General features: G+C 35.5%; 2 protein-coding genes across 3 annotated transcripts; both read right to left on the reverse strand.

The window, feature by feature from the left end:
- Window positions 1–1,021: 1,021 nt before the first annotated feature.
- Window positions 1,022–9,433, reverse strand: LOC120016212 (replication factor C subunit 5-like). The gene is made up of 9 exons (XM_038868871.1): window positions 9,139–9,433; window positions 8,429–8,645; window positions 6,312–6,391; window positions 6,063–6,222; window positions 5,238–5,319; window positions 3,907–4,036; window positions 3,751–3,814; window positions 3,600–3,668; window positions 1,022–1,329 (listed from the first exon to the last, which is right to left on the reverse strand). Exons 1-9 carry the CDS (start codon window positions 9,323–9,325, stop codon window positions 1,230–1,232), a joined length of 1,089 nt encoding a protein of 362 aa, XP_038724799.1. The 5' UTR covers window positions 9,326–9,433; the 3' UTR covers window positions 1,022–1,229.
- A 3,958-nt stretch (window positions 9,434–13,391) lies between these two features.
- Window positions 13,392–16,732, reverse strand: LOC120017220 (aspartic proteinase Asp1-like). 2 transcript variants are annotated; one of them, XM_038870372.1, is made up of 9 exons: window positions 16,349–16,732; window positions 15,582–15,699; window positions 15,273–15,499; window positions 14,857–15,084; window positions 14,620–14,758; window positions 14,335–14,529; window positions 14,184–14,256; window positions 13,999–14,086; window positions 13,392–13,900 (listed from the first exon to the last, which is right to left on the reverse strand). In XM_038870372.1, the coding sequence occupies exons 1-9, from the start codon at window positions 16,540–16,542 to the stop codon at window positions 13,777–13,779; spliced, it is 1,386 nt and encodes a 461-aa protein (XP_038726300.1). In that variant the 5' UTR covers window positions 16,543–16,732; the 3' UTR covers window positions 13,392–13,776. The 2 variants fall into 2 exon arrangements, with proteins under 2 accessions (XP_038726300.1, XP_038726301.1); XM_038870373.1 differs by having other exon boundaries at window positions 13,759–14,086.
- Window positions 16,733–18,674: the final 1,942 nt, after the last annotated feature.

Here is an 18,674-nt window from a genome sequence, read left to right on the forward strand (position 1 = left end):
ACAATATATTAATTAAAATAATAAATTAATGTTATTAAAAATTAGAAAAAAAAATTGAGGAGAGAGAAAGAAGAGAGAGAAAAAGTGATGAGAGAAAGAGGAGAGAGAAAGAAAGGAGTGAGGAGAGAGAGAGGAGAGAGTGAGGAGAGAGAAAGAAGAGAGAGAAAAAGTGAGGAGAGAGAAATGAGTCAAAATGTGAGGGGAGGAGAGAGAAAGAGATGAGAGAGAAAGAAGAGAGAGAAAGAAAGGAGTGAGGAGAGAGAGGAGGGAAAAAATGAGGAGAGAGGAGAGAGGAGAAAATAAAGTAGTAAAAAATATTATTTTATGTTTAGGGAAGTGAATAGTGGTTCTCTAGATGTAGGGAACTACTGTTCATATTCTGTAAAATAGGGAAGCTCTAGGTAATCTGATGCAGAGCTCTATTTTGACAAAATCTCTAAATTTTACAGACAGACTCATGTTTAGGTAATCTGATGTGGATGCTCTAACTTGGAAGTTATGAAATTGGGGTAACATTGCACCTTGGAATAAGCACAAAGGAGTTGCTGCTAGCAGATCATGTGTTAAAATAATTTTGTGGTCCTTTGATACTCCTTTCAACTTAAAATAATTAAAAAATAAATTATTTGGTATAATAATCCCGAACATTCACAGGCTCACCGCCTAGTTTCACAAATAATACTGCTTATACTACAATCAATTATTTCTTATAGAAGGCCCACTGGTGTCAACGGATTCAATCCAACAATGCAGTCCGGCTAATAAAACAAACCCAGAACCAAACGCCAACTGTTGCTAATAATACTTTGTCTTATTTTTGGGTTATATGGTACTTAGTATATGAAATTTTATACAGGGTTAAATACTAAAACAGTCCATGTGATTAGCCTTGAAAATGATCCTGTTATTTTGGATAAGACAATTAGTCCATATGATTTAAATGTAACATTTTTAGTCTTATAAATTACGACCCAAAAAAATAAAAATTATACCTTGTCACGTTTGAAGTGTAGATGGGCACTTCTATCCAGAAATGAAACTCTCCATTCAAAAACCCTAATTCATCTCACAATTTGGAAAAGCACTTCTCTCTCTTTTCTTCCTTAAACATGACATGAGGAATACATAAACCAAATATCTAACCCCCATATGGAAAATAGAAGAGACCATAATGAAGTTGTATTGAATAACTAAGTGAGATACCGATACAAACATCATAGCAAATGTTACTACTTTGCAGCCGCAACCAGGGCAGACCGGGCTCGAGTAAAAGTGGCAATAAGTGATCCAAGCTGCAACTTGTCATTGCACCCAAAACTCAACCTATACCTGCACAACATAAAAGTCATGCTGGTTAGCAGATAAGGGTAACTACACAAAATACCATGCTAACCTGGAGGCATGTTTCCATTCAATACAAAGTACAGAAAAGTCCACATGGAGTAGAGTAGAGTGAGTGGCACACTGCAAATGAAATCTGAGTATTTGCTTTACCATCCTATACGAGTTCTTTCGATGGACAAATAAGAATCCAAATTGAAGCTTCTTTGCCAATATCGTAAGCAATACTTGTAATACAATTTTCAAATAAGGAACAACAGAAGAAAAAAAAAGAAAAAACTACTGAAATTTTCAAGCAAAACAAAATGATCATTTTATCAAGTAGATGATGTTGGAGATTACGTATCAGTGATCCCAGGGCAGGGCACTCCCAATGGTTTCAAAATTAACTGCACCAATTTTATGAGGATAGATAATAATTTATAATAGGTCCAAACTGATAACAGGTCAGTTGGCCATAAGCCCATAACTACATCTTCTAGTAATAGCAATTGTTTGAAATTCCATGTCTTAATGAATGGTTCAAACTTCAAAGAACCTCAGCGTTAAACGCTGCACCCATAGATGCAGATAGGCCACTTTCTTGAGTTGATTCAGCTCCATTGCGCCTTTAGCCTAGGAAAAAGGACTACATAGAGCCCCCTAATTCTTCTTATGAAACTGGAATCACTTTCCATAAGACAAGGCCAACTTGCACCCTACCTATGCTCTAATCACATCAAACCTATAAGAGCGATAAAATTTTACCCAAGAAACCAAGAGAGCATTTCATGTTTATTAGAACAAAATGTTGGAGAATCATCCTCATGGTGAGAATTTAAACTATTTAAATTATAGATACTAAGGCGGATGAGTATAACTATAGAAGGAAGAGAAAAATGAGTGTATACAACCAAGAGGTTAAAGTTGCTACATTCTGGATGGGATGAAAAGTTGCTCAGGATCATTGGCATGGGCAATAACAATGACAGAATAAACCTTGTGCACGATTATTGGCATGGACAATAAAGATGGTACAATTGACCAAAACAAGGCAGCAACCGGCCAACTGTAAGGTACCAAAATGACGAGCACATACAACATTATAGGTGGAGAATTTAAAGGATAATTACTGCCATTTATTCGCCACTGGAAATTCTGAATAGTTGATATCAAAGTAGCTAGAAAGATTTTATTACTAATTTAAAGATTGAAAGATCTAAATCAGATATCAATTATGTGACAGATGAGGTTCAGACCAACAACAAATAGCAGTTGTAGTGATGACAGATCTCTTCTTCTTCTTCTTCTTCTTCTTTGTTTTTTTAATTAGAGCAGGTTTAGTTAAGCGAGCCAAAGAGCAAGTTAAGAAGGGCGCTAGAAGTTTTTCACAAGTAACTGAGTCAAAGAACACCATAGTCTGCAGATTGAGCCTCGACTCAACTAATATCTAAGCACATGCAAAAGCATTGAAAAAGCCAATTGGCATGAAGAAAATTAAGAATTCACAAAATAGGAATACAAGTCTTACATCTTTAACTGTAATACAAACGCTATACTTAATTATGCAAGCAATAGGAACTAACAATTCAAATATCTAGATAGATAGAGTAGCCGCCACAACAATGACTTAAAAACAAATAGGAGTAGACAGAGTGTAGATAACAGTTTTGCACCTATCAATATGCTGGAATATTATGAGTATTTGAACTTTTTGATGACTATCAAACTTTATGGATGTTATATTGTAGACTTATATAGCTAAAACCACCAATGTATTATTTTCATGAGTACTTCATCTAGTGAATGTTTGTACACAGTCGGTAATTGCATTATATATATGTGAGCTAAATGTAAGAACCTCTCTGTAATAGTATTTGCAGTTACGGACACCTTAGTGTATACAATTACAAATCATTACTTGCTTCTACTCTAATCACTTCTTCAATATAGTAGAATAGTGAGCAATTTTAAATGCAAACATATGAGGATTCTGTTCAGTGTCATACAATATGATACCGACTCGTGGAGACCAGCTCCTTACATTGTACAAGGTGAAAGGTTTGATTCCCCCCTCCCTCAAAAAATTAAGAAAATGATCCTATTGTTAATCAAAAGCTACTGAATTTTCTTCTCCCTTGTACATGTGTCCATCTACAGTTACATTATCATGCACATGGTACTTAAATTCCTTTATCACATAAGATTTTGAAGACAATGGCCAAGATATTCATATAATCATAACAAGGATAAAGCAGAGCAACAGATAGACAACATACTCTATGTCAGCCAAATCATTGATCAACTGAACTCGAACATTTGATGGCATCTTAATTTTAAAAACAAACCTGTTACATAAAGGCAACAGAGTTAATATTAAACAACAAAACTTTTATAAAAAAGACATCTTTAACTGTGTGTAGCACTTACATTGTCACTTCTCTTACTATATCTACCAAGGCCAATCCTTTCCTTGCCTTGATCTCTGATGTTCCTGAGTTCATAAAAAAAAAGAATAATTATTAGTAAGGAAATCAGTATAATGAACTGCAACAATCAAATAAAAATGAACAGGTAAATATATACGCTTGAAAATCTCTGAAAATGATTCATTCAGAAGCCAGTAAGATATTTGCTCTATGTCTTTGGGCAATGGGTTTCCAGTACATAGGTATACTGCTTCTTCTGTAATCTGCTGAGAAGCCATGTGTGTTGACTGCAGTATTCAGCAAAGTAAAGCAATGACTCAGATTCACTCGAGGCAATAATTGGATTAACACAAGGACATCAAAGACTAGAGTCAGAAATGACAATGTATTTCCATCTAAAAGGTTATTCCTAGATCAGATAAATTTAACAAAAGTATGAGGATATAAAAAGGTAAACAACACCCATACACAAAGCTCACGCAGTGAACGGGGCTGGAGACATGCAAGATGTACGCCGGCTTTACTCCCACATAATATGTGGAGAGGCTGTTTTCAGGAATTGAACCTAAGACCTCTAAGTTACACCCCTACAACTCTACCAATGGGCCACATGTTTCACCAGTAAAAGTAGGAGTATATCTTTTACAAAAATATTCCAAGGAAAAGCGAGAGGCTGAGCCAGCTCAATAAGATGTAAATAATATGTTTTATTTATGCTTATCTTAGTCAACAACCATCTGCATTACAAAGTGAAGACAGAAGAATTGGAATTTGCAAGATTTCAAGATTTCTACCCATCATATCCTGAATCAACAGAATTCAACAAAAGTTTTTAAACAAGTGAAACCAAAAACTTTGCACAGGTAAACCCAGCCATTTGAATTGGCCCCTCATGGGTTTTACAACAAAATAATCATCCGTTTCTTTTATCCTTCAGTATTTTTTAGTTTTGGTTCAACCGAACCACCACTTCACCACAGCACTTGAGCTCAAACAGAAAAGCAGAAAGTGGTAAACTTTCAATTTCTACAACCACCATTCCATCCCCAACTCAAAACCATAAATAATGGATAAATAAGTAAGTAAACAGCACAACTATCATGGAACAAAAGATGTTCCAGCAATAGAGGAGATTGTGATGGATTTTGATCCCCTAAAATCTTTTCTCCCCAATTCCTCACAATCTCATTGTAAATGCTTAATGCTTGAAAAAGCTCTTTCCCATCCATGATTCAAATTTCAAATCTGATGTCATGGCTAACATCCAAACCTTTAGATGCAGAATTGCAAAGAATTGGATGGAGTAAAAATGTTGAGGATTTAATCCAATTGTGATTGGGCATAATTCAGTAAAAAAAATGTAGAACAGTGCTAATGACCACTAAGAACTTAGAACTAATAACTGCAGTATTAGATACTCTGTAACCAGTATATATTCCCACAAAGTACCACTTTCATAAAACCATTACGAGTAAACAAACTTCAAACCTGCAAAATGTTCAGTGCCTTCCTCATGTCTCCATTGCTAAGCCGCACAACTGCTGCCAAGCCACTCTCAGATACATCAAGCCTAGTGCAATGAAGAAAAAATAAGTACCAATAGTTTGTGACTCATTACCCAAGTTACAAAGCTATGGTTACGGCCTTACGGGCCAATAACTATAGTCCAATTTTCATCAATTTTTTGTAGCTCTAGAGACAAACAAATACCATAAAACATCCACCATACTGAGCAGGCAAAGTTCATCCATATTAATTCAAAATATTGTGATGTTGTTATCGCATGAGTAATGCAACGAATACTCTAGCCAAAGTCCTCTTCAATCCATTGAGTCTCCAAAGCTTAATTTGCCTCTTCCAAAGTAAGCCCTCAATTTATTTTTCCTTTTCAAACATGTGCAAGCAACTTTCAAACTTTTCATGAAGTGTGCACACATAATATTCTTCTCCTTCAGCAAACCAACAGTAAAGAGCAGCAGGTAAGCTAGGTATATGCTATGTGTTTAACACAAGCTAAGCTTCATCATTCAATTACCAAATTACATGTGCTTTCAAGAACACAAAAAAAAAAAAACACCTAAATATGCAACGAATTACAGTTCAAACAAATGAGGTTGTCAAATATGCTAGGCTCACTACAGGTTTAATTATAAGTTCAGGAAATGATTATCCTACTTAAATTCCATATTAAAACATCATATAAAAGACAAAAAAGACACCATCCAAAATTAACAAAAATTCATTCCACCACAAAGCTAAACAACTATATCCAAAGGCGAGAAAAAAGAGAAATACAGTGTAAAAAACACTCACCTCTCCTCTGCAATGACATGTTTGAGTCTCTCAGTAACATGAATCGGGTCAAGAGGAGCAAAACGAAATCGTGTGCATCTAGACTGCAAAGCTGGAATGATCTTGTTGACATGATTACAGATAAGTGCAAACCTAGTATTCTTTGTGTACTTCTCGATCACTGCATCATTATAGCAATTCGGATAAGATACGAGTTAATTGAGCTGAAAGAGAAGGGTTAAGGGGGTTAAAAGAAAGGTCAAATAGTACCTCTACGCAATGCAAATTGTGCGTCCTTTGTCATGGCGTCTGACTCGTCTAATAAGACCAACTTTACAGATGCCTTAACGCTGTACAGAAAAAAAGAAGCTATTCTGTTACTAGCAAATCAACTACCAGTCATACGAAACTTGTCGAATTGTAATGGAAGTAACATTGAATATTTGAATATGTAAAGTCGAGAAAAAAAAAGAATCACTGCATTGGATGCCAAACAATCCAAAGCAAATAAATTGAATTCACATATTAACACTTTGTGTCTCACGTGAAGATTTGTTTTCCCCACATTATTCTCACTGACTTTCATTGAATCACACATTGCCAAAAAGCTCAAGCATCTCCTAGAATATATTTGACAGTAAACATATATGTCCTCGAGAGATATTATAGTGGTGTAAAGAGCAACTTTTTTCTTGATCGATAAAAAACACTTCAATAAACATGTATTAAGGGTGGCTCAATCAATTACAAGAAACTACTAGAAATGAAACTAATTACACTAGCAGTAAATTTCATCCAAAGTTCCAACTTTATTTTTCAATTCCAAAAAAGCATAAAGTTCCCTGTTAGACCAATTACAAAGACTATTTATCCAAATGCATTTATCTAATGGAGGTTGGATTGATGTCTCTCAGAGGACCTTCTATTCCACTCATTCCCAGTAAGCCAAAAAATAACCGAAAGAAGAAAAGCTACACTTCCTTTCCACCTTGAGCCCGTTTGCTATTTCCAAGCCTTTAGTTCTCCCTCTACCATTCCAGCCAGCACCCAAGGTATTCTCATTATTTGTAGAACTTCAAGAGCTTTCTTATTAAGTCCAGAACAAAATATAACTTTTTGAGAACATGGAACCTCTAAGAGGTTGAGCCACATTGGACCCAACTCTAGGGTAAAGTGGTGAACTCAAGATTCTAGTAGTCAACTGCGAGGCAGGCACCAATACTATTACTTCAAATCCAAGATGTGCCTTGTGAGATTGAGCCCAAGACTTTTGAGTTTACAACGGGACCTGTAATCACATTCCCATTCCAATGGGATTCCATGCTCGGATTAAAGAGAAAAACATTACAAAAGCCACGAAATTACTTCACAATTTCTATGTTCTTTTGTTATTCAAACGTTGCATTTTCTAACATATAGCACAGTAGTAGAGTTGCAGTAATACAACATACAAGTCACAGGTTCAATTTCTGAAAACAGCCTCTCCACATATTATGTGGGTAAGGTCTGCGTACATTCCCACCTATCCCCGACCCCGTCTAATACAAGAACCTTGTGCACGGAAGTTGTTTTACCTTTTATTCAAACATTATATTTTCCTATGTTTTCTTCATCCAAGTATCCATCATATTTAAACTCAATCTTCTTTCAAGTGTGCTTGTCCAAGAGTTATTATAAAGATAAAACACTATAGGTTCAAGAGGAATTCTCTCTTGCGGACTTAAAACAAGGACCTAAAGTAAGGACCTATATTTTCACCGTTGATTTAGAACATGTGAGACCCAAAGTAGTGGACTCCACTTGTCATTTCACTTTTCCACTCCCTCAAAAAGTCGTCCGCATTTTAAGTCCGCATAGGAGGATTCCTAATAGGTTCAATATAAATTTTAAAATATCCACATTTTTTTCAACACTATTTGGTGTAGCATTAAGATAACAATTCAATACTTGCTACAAGGGTAAGTGGCTAACCACTTATAATATTCAATCTTTGGCTCTTGCCTTGAATTAACAGATGTTCAATGGTTAAGTCAAATTTCCTTCTATGGCCCTGTTGAATGTAATGAAACAAGTACTATAAATACCATGTAAACTGGAGCACAGTCTATCATCCAAGAAGAAGGATAAAACTCATGTTTATTCAAGGGCCACACTAACGTTGACATGTAAGTGAATGAGACAGTACAACACATGACCATGTGCCATAGCTCATAGACAACTTATGCCCATGATGAGGCATTGTACAGAGTATGGACTGCTGAGCTCCAAGCTAGTAAAGCAATGTCAATCATGTGCACAACAAACATTCAAAACAAACAACACCAAGAGACATAGAGCACAAATGACATTCACACGGCAGCAAAATGCTCACAATAATTAAAGATTACCCAAATGAGAAACTCTGAGTGCTAGCAAAATCCTGAATTTGTTGCCGCACAACATCAATTCCCCTGTCGTCTGATGCATTCATCTCCAGTATCATATTATGGTACTGAGGTCCATAAAGCTTGCGTGCAACGGCAAGAATAGTTGATGTTTTACCCGTTCCAGGAGGTCCATATAATAAGAGATGAGGCAATCTGTTTTCGCTGGTCAGTCTATCAACTATTTTTGTCAAAGGAGAAAAAAAACAACAATATGAGAGACAGAAAATGTGATATGCACCAAAACAATCTAAGAAAATAGAAACAGCCAAATAATGCTCAACGAGGCTTCAGTTCAAATTCCTTTATTTTTTGTTGTGATTGACCCATAAAAAACAGATAATATGAGCAACCTAGCACTGATATTAAAAATTAATAGTCTTAATTTGAACATTCTAATATTTCAAAATTCAAAATTTCCAACCGAAGACTGAATTTCCAAACTTGAATTAGACTAAATCTAGCAGGTTCTACAGTCCATCAAAACCCTTAAAACGAAACATCCCAAGGAGAAATTTAAAACCCGTAACACCATATCTTCCACTACTGTTCTGTTCTTTTATCAATGACTGCAATTTTTCGTGACCAACCAGAATTTTTTGACCAGAAATCGGAAAAAAATTTCAAAAATATATAAACCCTAAGGAGAAAGGTAAGGAGCAATAGACGATTACTAGTGTCGATTATGTCACGATGGGCAGCAACATCGGCGAGTGACTGAGGGCGGTACTTCTCGACCCACGGAGTGGCTTTGGGGACTGGTGGGGTGCCTGGTACGACGACGTTTTTGCCCTTCTCGTTTGGCTTAAGAGAATGGTCATCCTCCCCGTCGATATCCATTAGCATTATGACCTCCTTCATTTTAATCGCGCTTTCAGTCTCTCCCTCCCGTTCCGTCTCAATTGTCAGTGTCTTGCGCCAGACAGAAGAGAACGAGGGTTTCTGGGTAGCATTGTAAAATGGCGCCAAGCATGTGTCTTTAGGAAAAGTTTTATAATATTTTACATTACATCATAATCATAATTGATAATAACTAATTCGAAACCTAATAAAAAATTTAGTCAATTATTCCTTAAAAGATTTATATGTTAACTTAATTATTTATAAATAAAAATTATGTGTATATATATATATATATATTTGATAACTTGGGAAATCCTAGGTCCGATGGCCATTTTGTGACTCCGAATCATATCCAAACCCAGGGTTGTACCCTCACTATACAACAGGCTTGATTGGGTCGATGTCCTGTGAAGAAATACAACAAAAAAAAGTTGATTATTAACTGAGTCACCTCTCATTTTAAAAAAAATATATTTATAATAAAAAATATTATCGAATTTTTTCTTATTATTATTAATCGGTAGAGCTTTGAATTGATTTGTTATTAAGGTATTCAATTTTTATTTAGAGAAATATAATTGTAATTGAATTATTATTTTCTTTTTAACTGAGAATATGAGGCCCAGGCCCGGCCCGGGCACATAGAGCTCCGGCTTCGAGCTCGGGTCGGGCTCCCACGGCCCTTCACTATTCATCCTCTTTGGAAATTATAAAATTAAATTGTTCATCATAGAATTCAAACTTGGGACTTTTAGATAGGAGAGTAATGAACTGACCAACAATCCAACGCTACTTTCATGTTATACTTGTCAACTAATTAAATTATTATCTTTACATACCACCTGTTATATTTTTAACACAATTAAATAATTTTAGTTTTACCTAATGAGTATTGATTTTAAATTTTATATTATACACATATATAGTTTTAAATAGTTTAATTTTATACCTATTTTATAAAATCTTAGGGTCTTAAGATTTTATCGACATTTATGAGTAGATGGTCATATTATGGCTTTATGGTTAGTGCTTAGGTTTAGGGTTTAGGATTTAAGATCTTTAGGGTTTAGGGCGTTTAGGGTTTAGGATTTAAGATCTTTAGGGTTTAGGGCATTTAGGGTTTAGGGCTTTTAGGGTTTTGGGGTTTTGGGTTTAGGGCCTTTAGGGTTTTGGAGATTAAATCCGCGCGGGGCGGGTTGGGTCGGATCGGGGCGGGGATATATTGTCATCCCTGCTTATAATTGATTAATACCATAATTGTACTTTAATTTTTATACAATTGAACAATATTTTATAAAGTGTGAAATAGATACGTATTATGTGTATATATATATACACACATACATTGCAATAATATATATATATACACATATATATTATCTATTATATATACATATATATGTGTGTGTATGTATATATATATTACATATATATACAAATAGACAGATAGTGTGCACTGTCTGTGTATGTGTGTTTATGTATATATATATATATGTAAAAATATATACATATAAAAATAAATAATGTCGGGTTCGGGCCGGGCCAAAATTGGCCCTAGGTGTCGGGCTTTGGGCAGGGTTTGACCCAAAAAATGGAGCCCAAGCCCGCCTAAGGGGTGGGGTCGGGCTGCCCAGGCCCGGTCTACTTTTCGGCCGGGCCGGGCAGGGCTCGGGTCGGGCCTAGGCCCGAGGGCCAAATGGTGAGCCCTATTTTTAACTATGTGTTTTGTGGCATAATACATAGGCCCCGTTTGGAGGAGTATTTTTTGTAGCATTTATACTACTTGCTAGTATAAATGCTATTGCCTTACCAAACGAGTTTTTTTGGCACGTAATCCGAGACATTTTTACTCAGCATTTTATGCTACTTTTGACATGCTACTTGTATGAAGCATTTTAGTAGCATTTCACCGTCAAAAGTCAATATTATCCCCATTAATTTTTTTATTCCAATTATACCCTCACTTCATGTGTTATTATAAATTAATTAAAAAGTAAATAAATTTATTGATATTATAAAATATTTATCATTTAATATATGCTACTCAGCAAAAGTTCAACCAAACACCACACAACATTCGAGCAGCATTTCTGCTACTAAAATTCTTCAACATTTTTGCTACCACCATTTCCACTAGTATATCTGCTATTTTCAAAATGCCTTACCAAACTAAGCCATAATAACATATATAATGAGTCCGTTTGGTGCACAATTTTGACAATATCATATATTGTAGCATATAAATGGTTATAATAAATTATAGCATATATGGTTCTTGAAATACTGATAGGTGTTTGATTGTGTTTTTACTGATAATATATATGATGTTAAAATTGTTGTATAAATTACGTACATGGATATTATGCATTAAAGTTGTTATTGATACAAATAAATAGTAAAATCAATAATAAGAAACAATTTCTTAAATATTAATAATTATTTAAAGAATTTTTATTGAAAGTAATTACAGAATTACTTAAATGAATTATTTATAATGAAAAAAATTAAGTAAAGAGTTTTACACAGAGGACTAGTGGATGACGACGAGGTTCTGATGACGAGTGTTGCACAGAGGAGCACTAGTGGATGATGACGAGGTACTGACGACGAGTTTTGCATAGAGGAGGACTAGTGGATGACGACGAGTTCGTTGGAGGAGGACGACTCAAGAAATTGATCGGCGGTGAGGAGTAGTGAGGATGAGAGAGGTGAGAGAGATGTGGAGAAACAGATGAGAGAGGTGGAGAAGATGAGGGCATTATCGTCAATCCATTTAAAATCAAAGAGAAAATTGGAAAATGATGTCCAAATGTCTCAAATTTGTTCAAAATGGAACAATTTCAAAATGAGGAATATATTGTGTCCGAAGTGTCTCAGTTTTTTAGTCCAAAAATTGTCGTTTGATTGTGCAGAACAATATATTGTCAAACTACAATATACGGTGCACCAAACGCACAAATATTAGATTTAGATAGAGTAATATAAATATAATGATTTAGGTATTAAGTTAATATATTAAATTTTATTAATTTAACTATTTGCTTGTAGTCTAATAGTGTACAATTTTACTGTACTGACGATCTGTTTGGTGAAGCGGGTCACGAAGCGGGCCCGCTTCACCAAATGACCGTATACGTTGGGTGGTACCAGCAGCAAAACGGGACTGTACCGACTGGTTGGGGAGTTTTTATATTCTTTTAATATGGGACCCATGTGGATCCCAGATGCTTAAAGTCAAACTTTTTTATTTTTTATTTAAAAACTGTGGGATCCACCACTATAAAGATTTAAATAATATTTATACAAATTAAATTAAATCCTTAACAAACTACAAAATGTATTATTATTGTATTTAATTTTTAATAAATATTGTATTAAATTAATAACACAAATGAATTATTAATTCTTATAATAATTTATATTTATCCATTTATAATTATATATATTAAATTATATTTATTCATTAATATATTTATATAATATATATTATATTACAATTTAAATATTAAATTAAAGTATAATTTTTACCGAATAAATTATACTTATAAATTAATAATAATACAAATAAATATACTTGACACTAAATTATACTTATAAATTAATAATAATACAAATAAATATACTTTACACAACCTAATCGCTAGCAACAGTACAATACAAGTTCCACCAGACAACTCATGGTTTATTTCAAAGTTTTAAGCTTAGTTTATTTCAGAGTTTTAATTAAGCTCAATTTTTTTTTTCACAACTTACCATTAACGTTGAAAATCAACACAACCCATTAGTATTGAAAATCAACACAACCGCTCTCCTAACTCCCAAACACACAATGACTAGAACGAATGTCTCAACTGTCGACTCTCAAACACCTCTAAACAGCAACTTACCATAATCTAAAGACCTAGGGGATTATATTTTCAAGTTTTCACTAGAGCTACAGATTGTCAGATTTTGTTGGATCAGTGATTTTAACCGTAGAAAGTACGTTAAAAACATCCATTAAAGTCTTGTATTTTCAAGTTTTCACTAGAGCTACAGATTGTCAGATTTTGTTGGATCAGTGATTTTAACCGTAGAAAGTACGTTAAAAACATCCATTAAAGTCTTGCATTCGAAGAACACCACTGATGGCAGCCTCAGCCTAGGAATTTAGCTGGAAGCTGTATTTGGGGATGTATCTTCTGTAACAAGCATTTGTATTCCACTATTTGTATATGAGAGCAAGAGCCCATTTTACATCTTCTACATCACACGCCACATACAGCAGAAAATGATCTATAGACCTGGGATCATCAGAGTGTGGTGGTTCAACTCTTATCACCATGACCATAAGGTCAAGTGTTTCAAGTCCTCCCTCCCCAGAACAAGCTCGCCCAAAAACAGAAGAAAAAACTCCTATCAAGACCTGAATGAACAAATGTCTGTATCTACTGTATAACGCCCATGAAACCACTTTCACCTTTTTATTCTTATGCCTCAGATCTCCCTCTGCAAGTCTGCATGTTGGCCTTCTTAGAGGCACATTGCGCCGGACAATGCCCTTCTAAGATACCAATTGGCGGAGAAAAATCTTCACCATAATCACGATCCAAGCTGCTAATAAACATTATGCAAAAAAATCCCAGTGAGATAGTCCCAAACTTTTACTTTCTTCTAAAGGAAAGAAAAGCATCAAAGGATGGTTTCAGGACTTGGGGAGCCTATTGCAGTCTGTTGAAACCCATCCAATCTGTTGTTTTCCATTGTCATAAATCACCATCTTATCTTGTAAAGAAATGTCTGGAAAAAGCACGAAAGTGAATAGCAGAAATCAGAATGGCAAAAAAAAACTAAGAAATTTCCTTTATTAAGATTTTGTTCAGTTAGTATCACGCACCTCCTAGTATGTTCAAGTTTCCCAGGTCTATTTCAGTGCCATTCAAAATCCCCAAGCACACATTTCCCTTCTCCTGGAGTGAAAGATGCTCAGTACGCTTTCAATATATATGCTAACTTGGTTAAATTAATGGCTTCAAGATATCACTTACTGTGACAATCAGGTAGGCTTCAGGTGGTAACTGCAGCTGAACATTCTTAGCATTTGTAAAGCTCAGAGCCATGGGCTTGAAGTAGCCGCTGACATCACGAATGGATTTAAAAGGTTTTCCACCTTTCCAGCACACTGGAAGAGTTTTATCCTCAGGTGCATCTTTTAAAGGCTTTCCTTTAATGTCTTGCCTAATCTGAAACATGGATAAGCAAACAGATCATCTAAATAAGTCTTTGTTGGATATTCCTAGCTAAGTTCATGACTACATCCAAATGCACCTTACCAGATTAAGCATGGTTTTGTATGCTTCAGAATTAAAGTAGGTGTAAGAGCTTCCACTATCAAAAATAACTTGAAGTCCCTTTAGTCCAGAAGGTTTTCCACCAAAAAAGAGTTCCGTGGGTCCTGATGAGTAAAATTCCCTGAATAACAACAATCGGGCATACTTTAATCTAGGTAGAGATGACATCCAAGTAAGAAAAGAGGCATAGGAGAAGAAAGAGAACTTCAGGGTAATTACTTTAAGGTAGTCATTGGTGTCCAGACAATTCCTGAAGGAGGGAATAGATACTCTCCTATGAATATAAACCCACCTCCTTGCCCGCTTAAACAGTGGCCCATCACATTTTGTGTTACACCCATTGCATACATCTGTGACACGAGGCCAACTTTGCCATTGCCTAGACCAAGGACACCGGCCGTGGGAGCTGCTGGGCCAGGACCAGGATTCTTTTGATCATATCCACACCTACAGCCAAGAGGATCATAAATCATGACAAATTACTTGGAATGGCCACAAGAGTAATTCAATCCAAAAGATTAAGAACTGAAAGCCGTCAATATTATGCACAAACTAACTAAGAATGCAAGCTGAAGGATGTTACACTGGGTCATAATAAGATTCCAGAAATTAGGGTGGAAATGAAAAATACCCACCCAAATGCCAACCGAGGTCCAATGACAGAGCCATTGGAAAGTCGTAGAGGAAGAATGTCTGCAACCAGCACGCCAGACGATGAACCAGTATCAGCATAGTCAACCTCATAGTCGCATTGGTCTGTTGGGGATTTGCAATGGCGAGTTTCTGGTGCCTGGATGGCAGCACATAAGGAATGCTGACATGGCACAAGGTTCCCTTTGGGCTTGTAAAGACTGTCACGGGGCTGGACACGAGTGAAAGAATCTCATGTCATAAAATATAAGATTAACAGCAATGTCATAATCGTTATCTAATGAGATGTTTACCTTGGTGCAACGTACACAAGGTGCATCACATTGGACCCAAGTGAGATCACTGCCAGTATCAATGTCCAATTCGTAAAGCTTGGGTGGGTTGCCAATATTAACTGTTACATAGTAGTACCTGCAAATCAAATGAATTTGCAAATACTATCAACTTTACTGTCACACACTCGGCACAAAAAGTGAGAAAAACCTAATAGCTGATGTCAAGAAAGGAACAAAAGGACAGAGTGAAACCAATCATGCAAGTGCCTCTCAGAAATGGCTCACAAGGATTTAATGCAGGAATTCAGTTTTGATTTGGTACATATACCACACCACCTTAGGAAATGACTTGTTCACTTTCCACCAAAGAATCTTGGAGATCAATTTCTCACGGGAAATAGGTCGAAAAGGTTGTAAGCAATAAAGAGCTGAAAAATCAAGGTGAGATTTTTCAGAGAAGCAACACAGATTGGGATACAGGTCTCAAACTAGTCCAAGAACAATACATAAAGCCAAAATCCAGAGAACCAAAGGGAGGATATGGTAGAAGAAGAACAATATTATAACATTACACCAACGAAAAACTACTAATTTTTAACAGTCGAATCAAAAGAAACAAAAAACATAAACAATTACAATCGAAATGGGCAAGAGAAGCCCCAAAATAACAAGCATATACAAAACAAACCATAGCATTCCCAAGAAAAATCACTCTAATAAATATGCAAGAAATCAAACAAACATAACCAATCAAATCGATTGGCAAGAATTCAAGAATCACACACCCGAGAGGATAAACATTTCCGGTGATCGGTAAAACAACAGAAGAGCCGAAGCGTTTAGTAGCAGCCGGTGGCGCTGACTTTCTCTTGTTCCAGACTTCGGAGAAACAGCCTTGAAATTTCCCGCACAAAATTATGAAGAACAACAGCATCATCGGCATCAACGGTAAACGCCCACTTCGCCATTTCGCCTCCATAATCAGTACCTTTTGGGGTCCAAAAGCGAGACAAAGGGAGGGTTTACAGATTTTCTTTGCGAGAGAAAAAGAGGAGGCAAGATGAAGAGCGAGAAGAAGAAAAAAGTAGTACGCGGGTTTTGACTAGTACGAGTTTTTATGTTAATGGGAGCTTATGCAAAAGCGTGGCGGACTCCATGTGTTTGTGTTTGTTTCAGAGAATTACGAGAGACGTGTATATATATATATACACAGTTTGGATCCAGCGGCTACAGCCCGCCCGGGGAGGTCGTGGGGCCCAAATGGAGTCTTGACAGAGACAGCGCGGAAAATTCGAAGTTTGGAAGATTGGAAGTTTCACTGCAGTTGCTCCAGAGTCCCACATGGAATGATGGAACGCGTTGGTTGTGTGTATGTGTGAACGGGTGTGAACGGTTGGGCCGTAAGGATGATATTGCCCTTTGGGGTTTGGTCTATGAAGGGTTTGGTGAGGGGCAAAAACGTCATTTGAAATATGAAAACAAAAAAAATAATGCTACATCCGTCCAAAATGAGACCCAGATTTTATAAAAAATATAGGAGAAAAACAATTTTTGGTCACTGAAATACCTGATCAAGTTCAACTCAATCACTTATTTTTCAAATGTTTTAATTTGGGTATTTAAATTTCTAAAATGTTTCAAACAAGTCATACGAGCAGTTGTTAGCTATTTCGGGCAGCTAAATTACATACATGACATAAAAAATAAAAAAAGAACTTACCTGGCATTAAAAATTAAAACAAACATAAAATGTATCAATAAAACACCTTTGATCTCTCAACTTCTCATCTTCTCTCCGATAAAACCCATGAACCTTAACCAAGTTTTGGTGTTGCAACTTAGCAATTGACCTCACTTGATGCTCGAAATCCTTGAGTCTCTCTAATGCAGCATGAATAGGTGGTGGAAATACGAACAGAAGTTTGGCCGTGGGGCTGCGTCCGACGACTAGAGAGTAATTTGGGTTTTTTGAATTTTATTTTTTTATGTTTATTTTCTTTTCTTAATATCCAAGTCATCAATTTGTCAGCCAACATCAACAAAAATCAGTTGAATTTAACTTTTGTTTTCCATATCACAAGTTTGACTTACTAAAATAGCTAAAGACTGCTCGTGTGACTTGTTTGAAACAATTTAGAAATTTGGATACCCAAATTGAAACATTTGAAAAATGGATGACTGAGTTGAACCTAGTCAGATATTTCAGTGACTAAAAGTTATCTTTCCCCCCAAAATATATGTGGCATTAAAATAACCATTGATTACAAATACACATGTACGGTCCACTTAACATCCAACACTCTACATTAATTAAGGGTCAAATGGATCATATTTTGAAGCTCTCCAGTATTATTCATCAAAAAATATGTATGTATTTGTAATTAATAAAGGGTATTGATAACGAATACCTTAAAGACACTTATTCAGGATTAACTACAGCATAGTACACTATGCCATAGGCGATAGAACACTCTCTCACAAATTTCTTTAAAACTAAAAATACATATTTTTTTTCAAATTTGAATACATATTTTTCATCTTTATCTAGTGTTCGAGTACACTCATTATCATTTTTAATTAATAAATGGATAATACTTGAGACCCCCAAAAAACCCCTCATTTAATGTAGAGTATTATCATTTTTAATTAACAAATGAATAATACTTGAGACCCCTAAAAGACCTCTCATTTAATGTAGAATTTTGGATGTAAAGTGAGCCCTATATGTGTGTTTTTAATTTTGAGAATCATATTTTGAAGGTTTATAACATTGTCCTTAATAAATAGAGGGTCCACAGAGATGAGGACTAACGAGTTTTTTATGGTCTTTACTTGGGCAATAAGGACTTGGTACAATCATTTTTCATTTGATTTGAGGAATACATTTAAAAAATTCATTAGTTTGGCCTAATGAATTTTTTTACTCTTAGTGAATTTTATATTATTTTTCTCATTGAATTGGTAGTTGTTAAGATGTGACAATTAATTAAAAAAAATCATTAGCCTCATGACTTGGTCAAGTTTTGGAATAACGGCACCAGGGTTGGGTGTGCCTGATGAAGGGAGGGTTGAAGATGGTTGAGCATGGCGGTTTTCTAATTTGAAAATTGT

Source organism: Tripterygium wilfordii, chromosome 15, assembly GCF_013401445.1.
Source record: "Tripterygium wilfordii isolate XIE 37 chromosome 15, ASM1340144v1, whole genome shotgun sequence".
Classification (NCBI taxonomy): Eukaryota; Viridiplantae; Streptophyta; class Magnoliopsida; order Celastrales; family Celastraceae; genus Tripterygium; species Tripterygium wilfordii.

What these genes read in the sequence shown, in the direction of transcription:
- LOC120016212 (XM_038868871.1), bottom strand. Translation starts at nt 9,325, where the DNA reads ATGAAGGAGGTCATAATGCTAATGGATATCGACGGGGAGGATGACCAT. An exon ending in TCGTGACATAATCGACACTA is followed by an intron (nt 8,646 to 9,138) that starts GTAATCGTCTAT and finishes TGACAAAAATAG; the next exon opens with TTGATAGACTGACCAGCGAA. An exon ending in CATGTCATTGCAGAGGAGAG is followed by an intron (nt 5,320 to 6,062) that starts GTGAGTGTTTTT and finishes TCATTGCACTAG; the next exon opens with GCTTGATGTATCTGAGAGTG.
- LOC120017220 (XM_038870372.1), bottom strand. Translation starts at nt 16,542, where the DNA reads ATGGAGGCGAAATGGCGAAGTGGGCGTTTACCGTTGATGCCGATGATG. An exon ending in GGACCTCGGTTGGCATTTGG is followed by an intron (nt 15,085 to 15,272) that starts GTGGGTATTTTT and finishes TCTTGGCTGTAG; the next exon opens with GTGTGGATATGATCAAAAGA. An exon ending in AAGCCTACCTGATTGTCACA is followed by an intron (nt 14,257 to 14,334) that starts GTAAGTGATATC and finishes CTTTCACTCCAG; the next exon opens with GAGAAGGGAAATGTGTGCTT.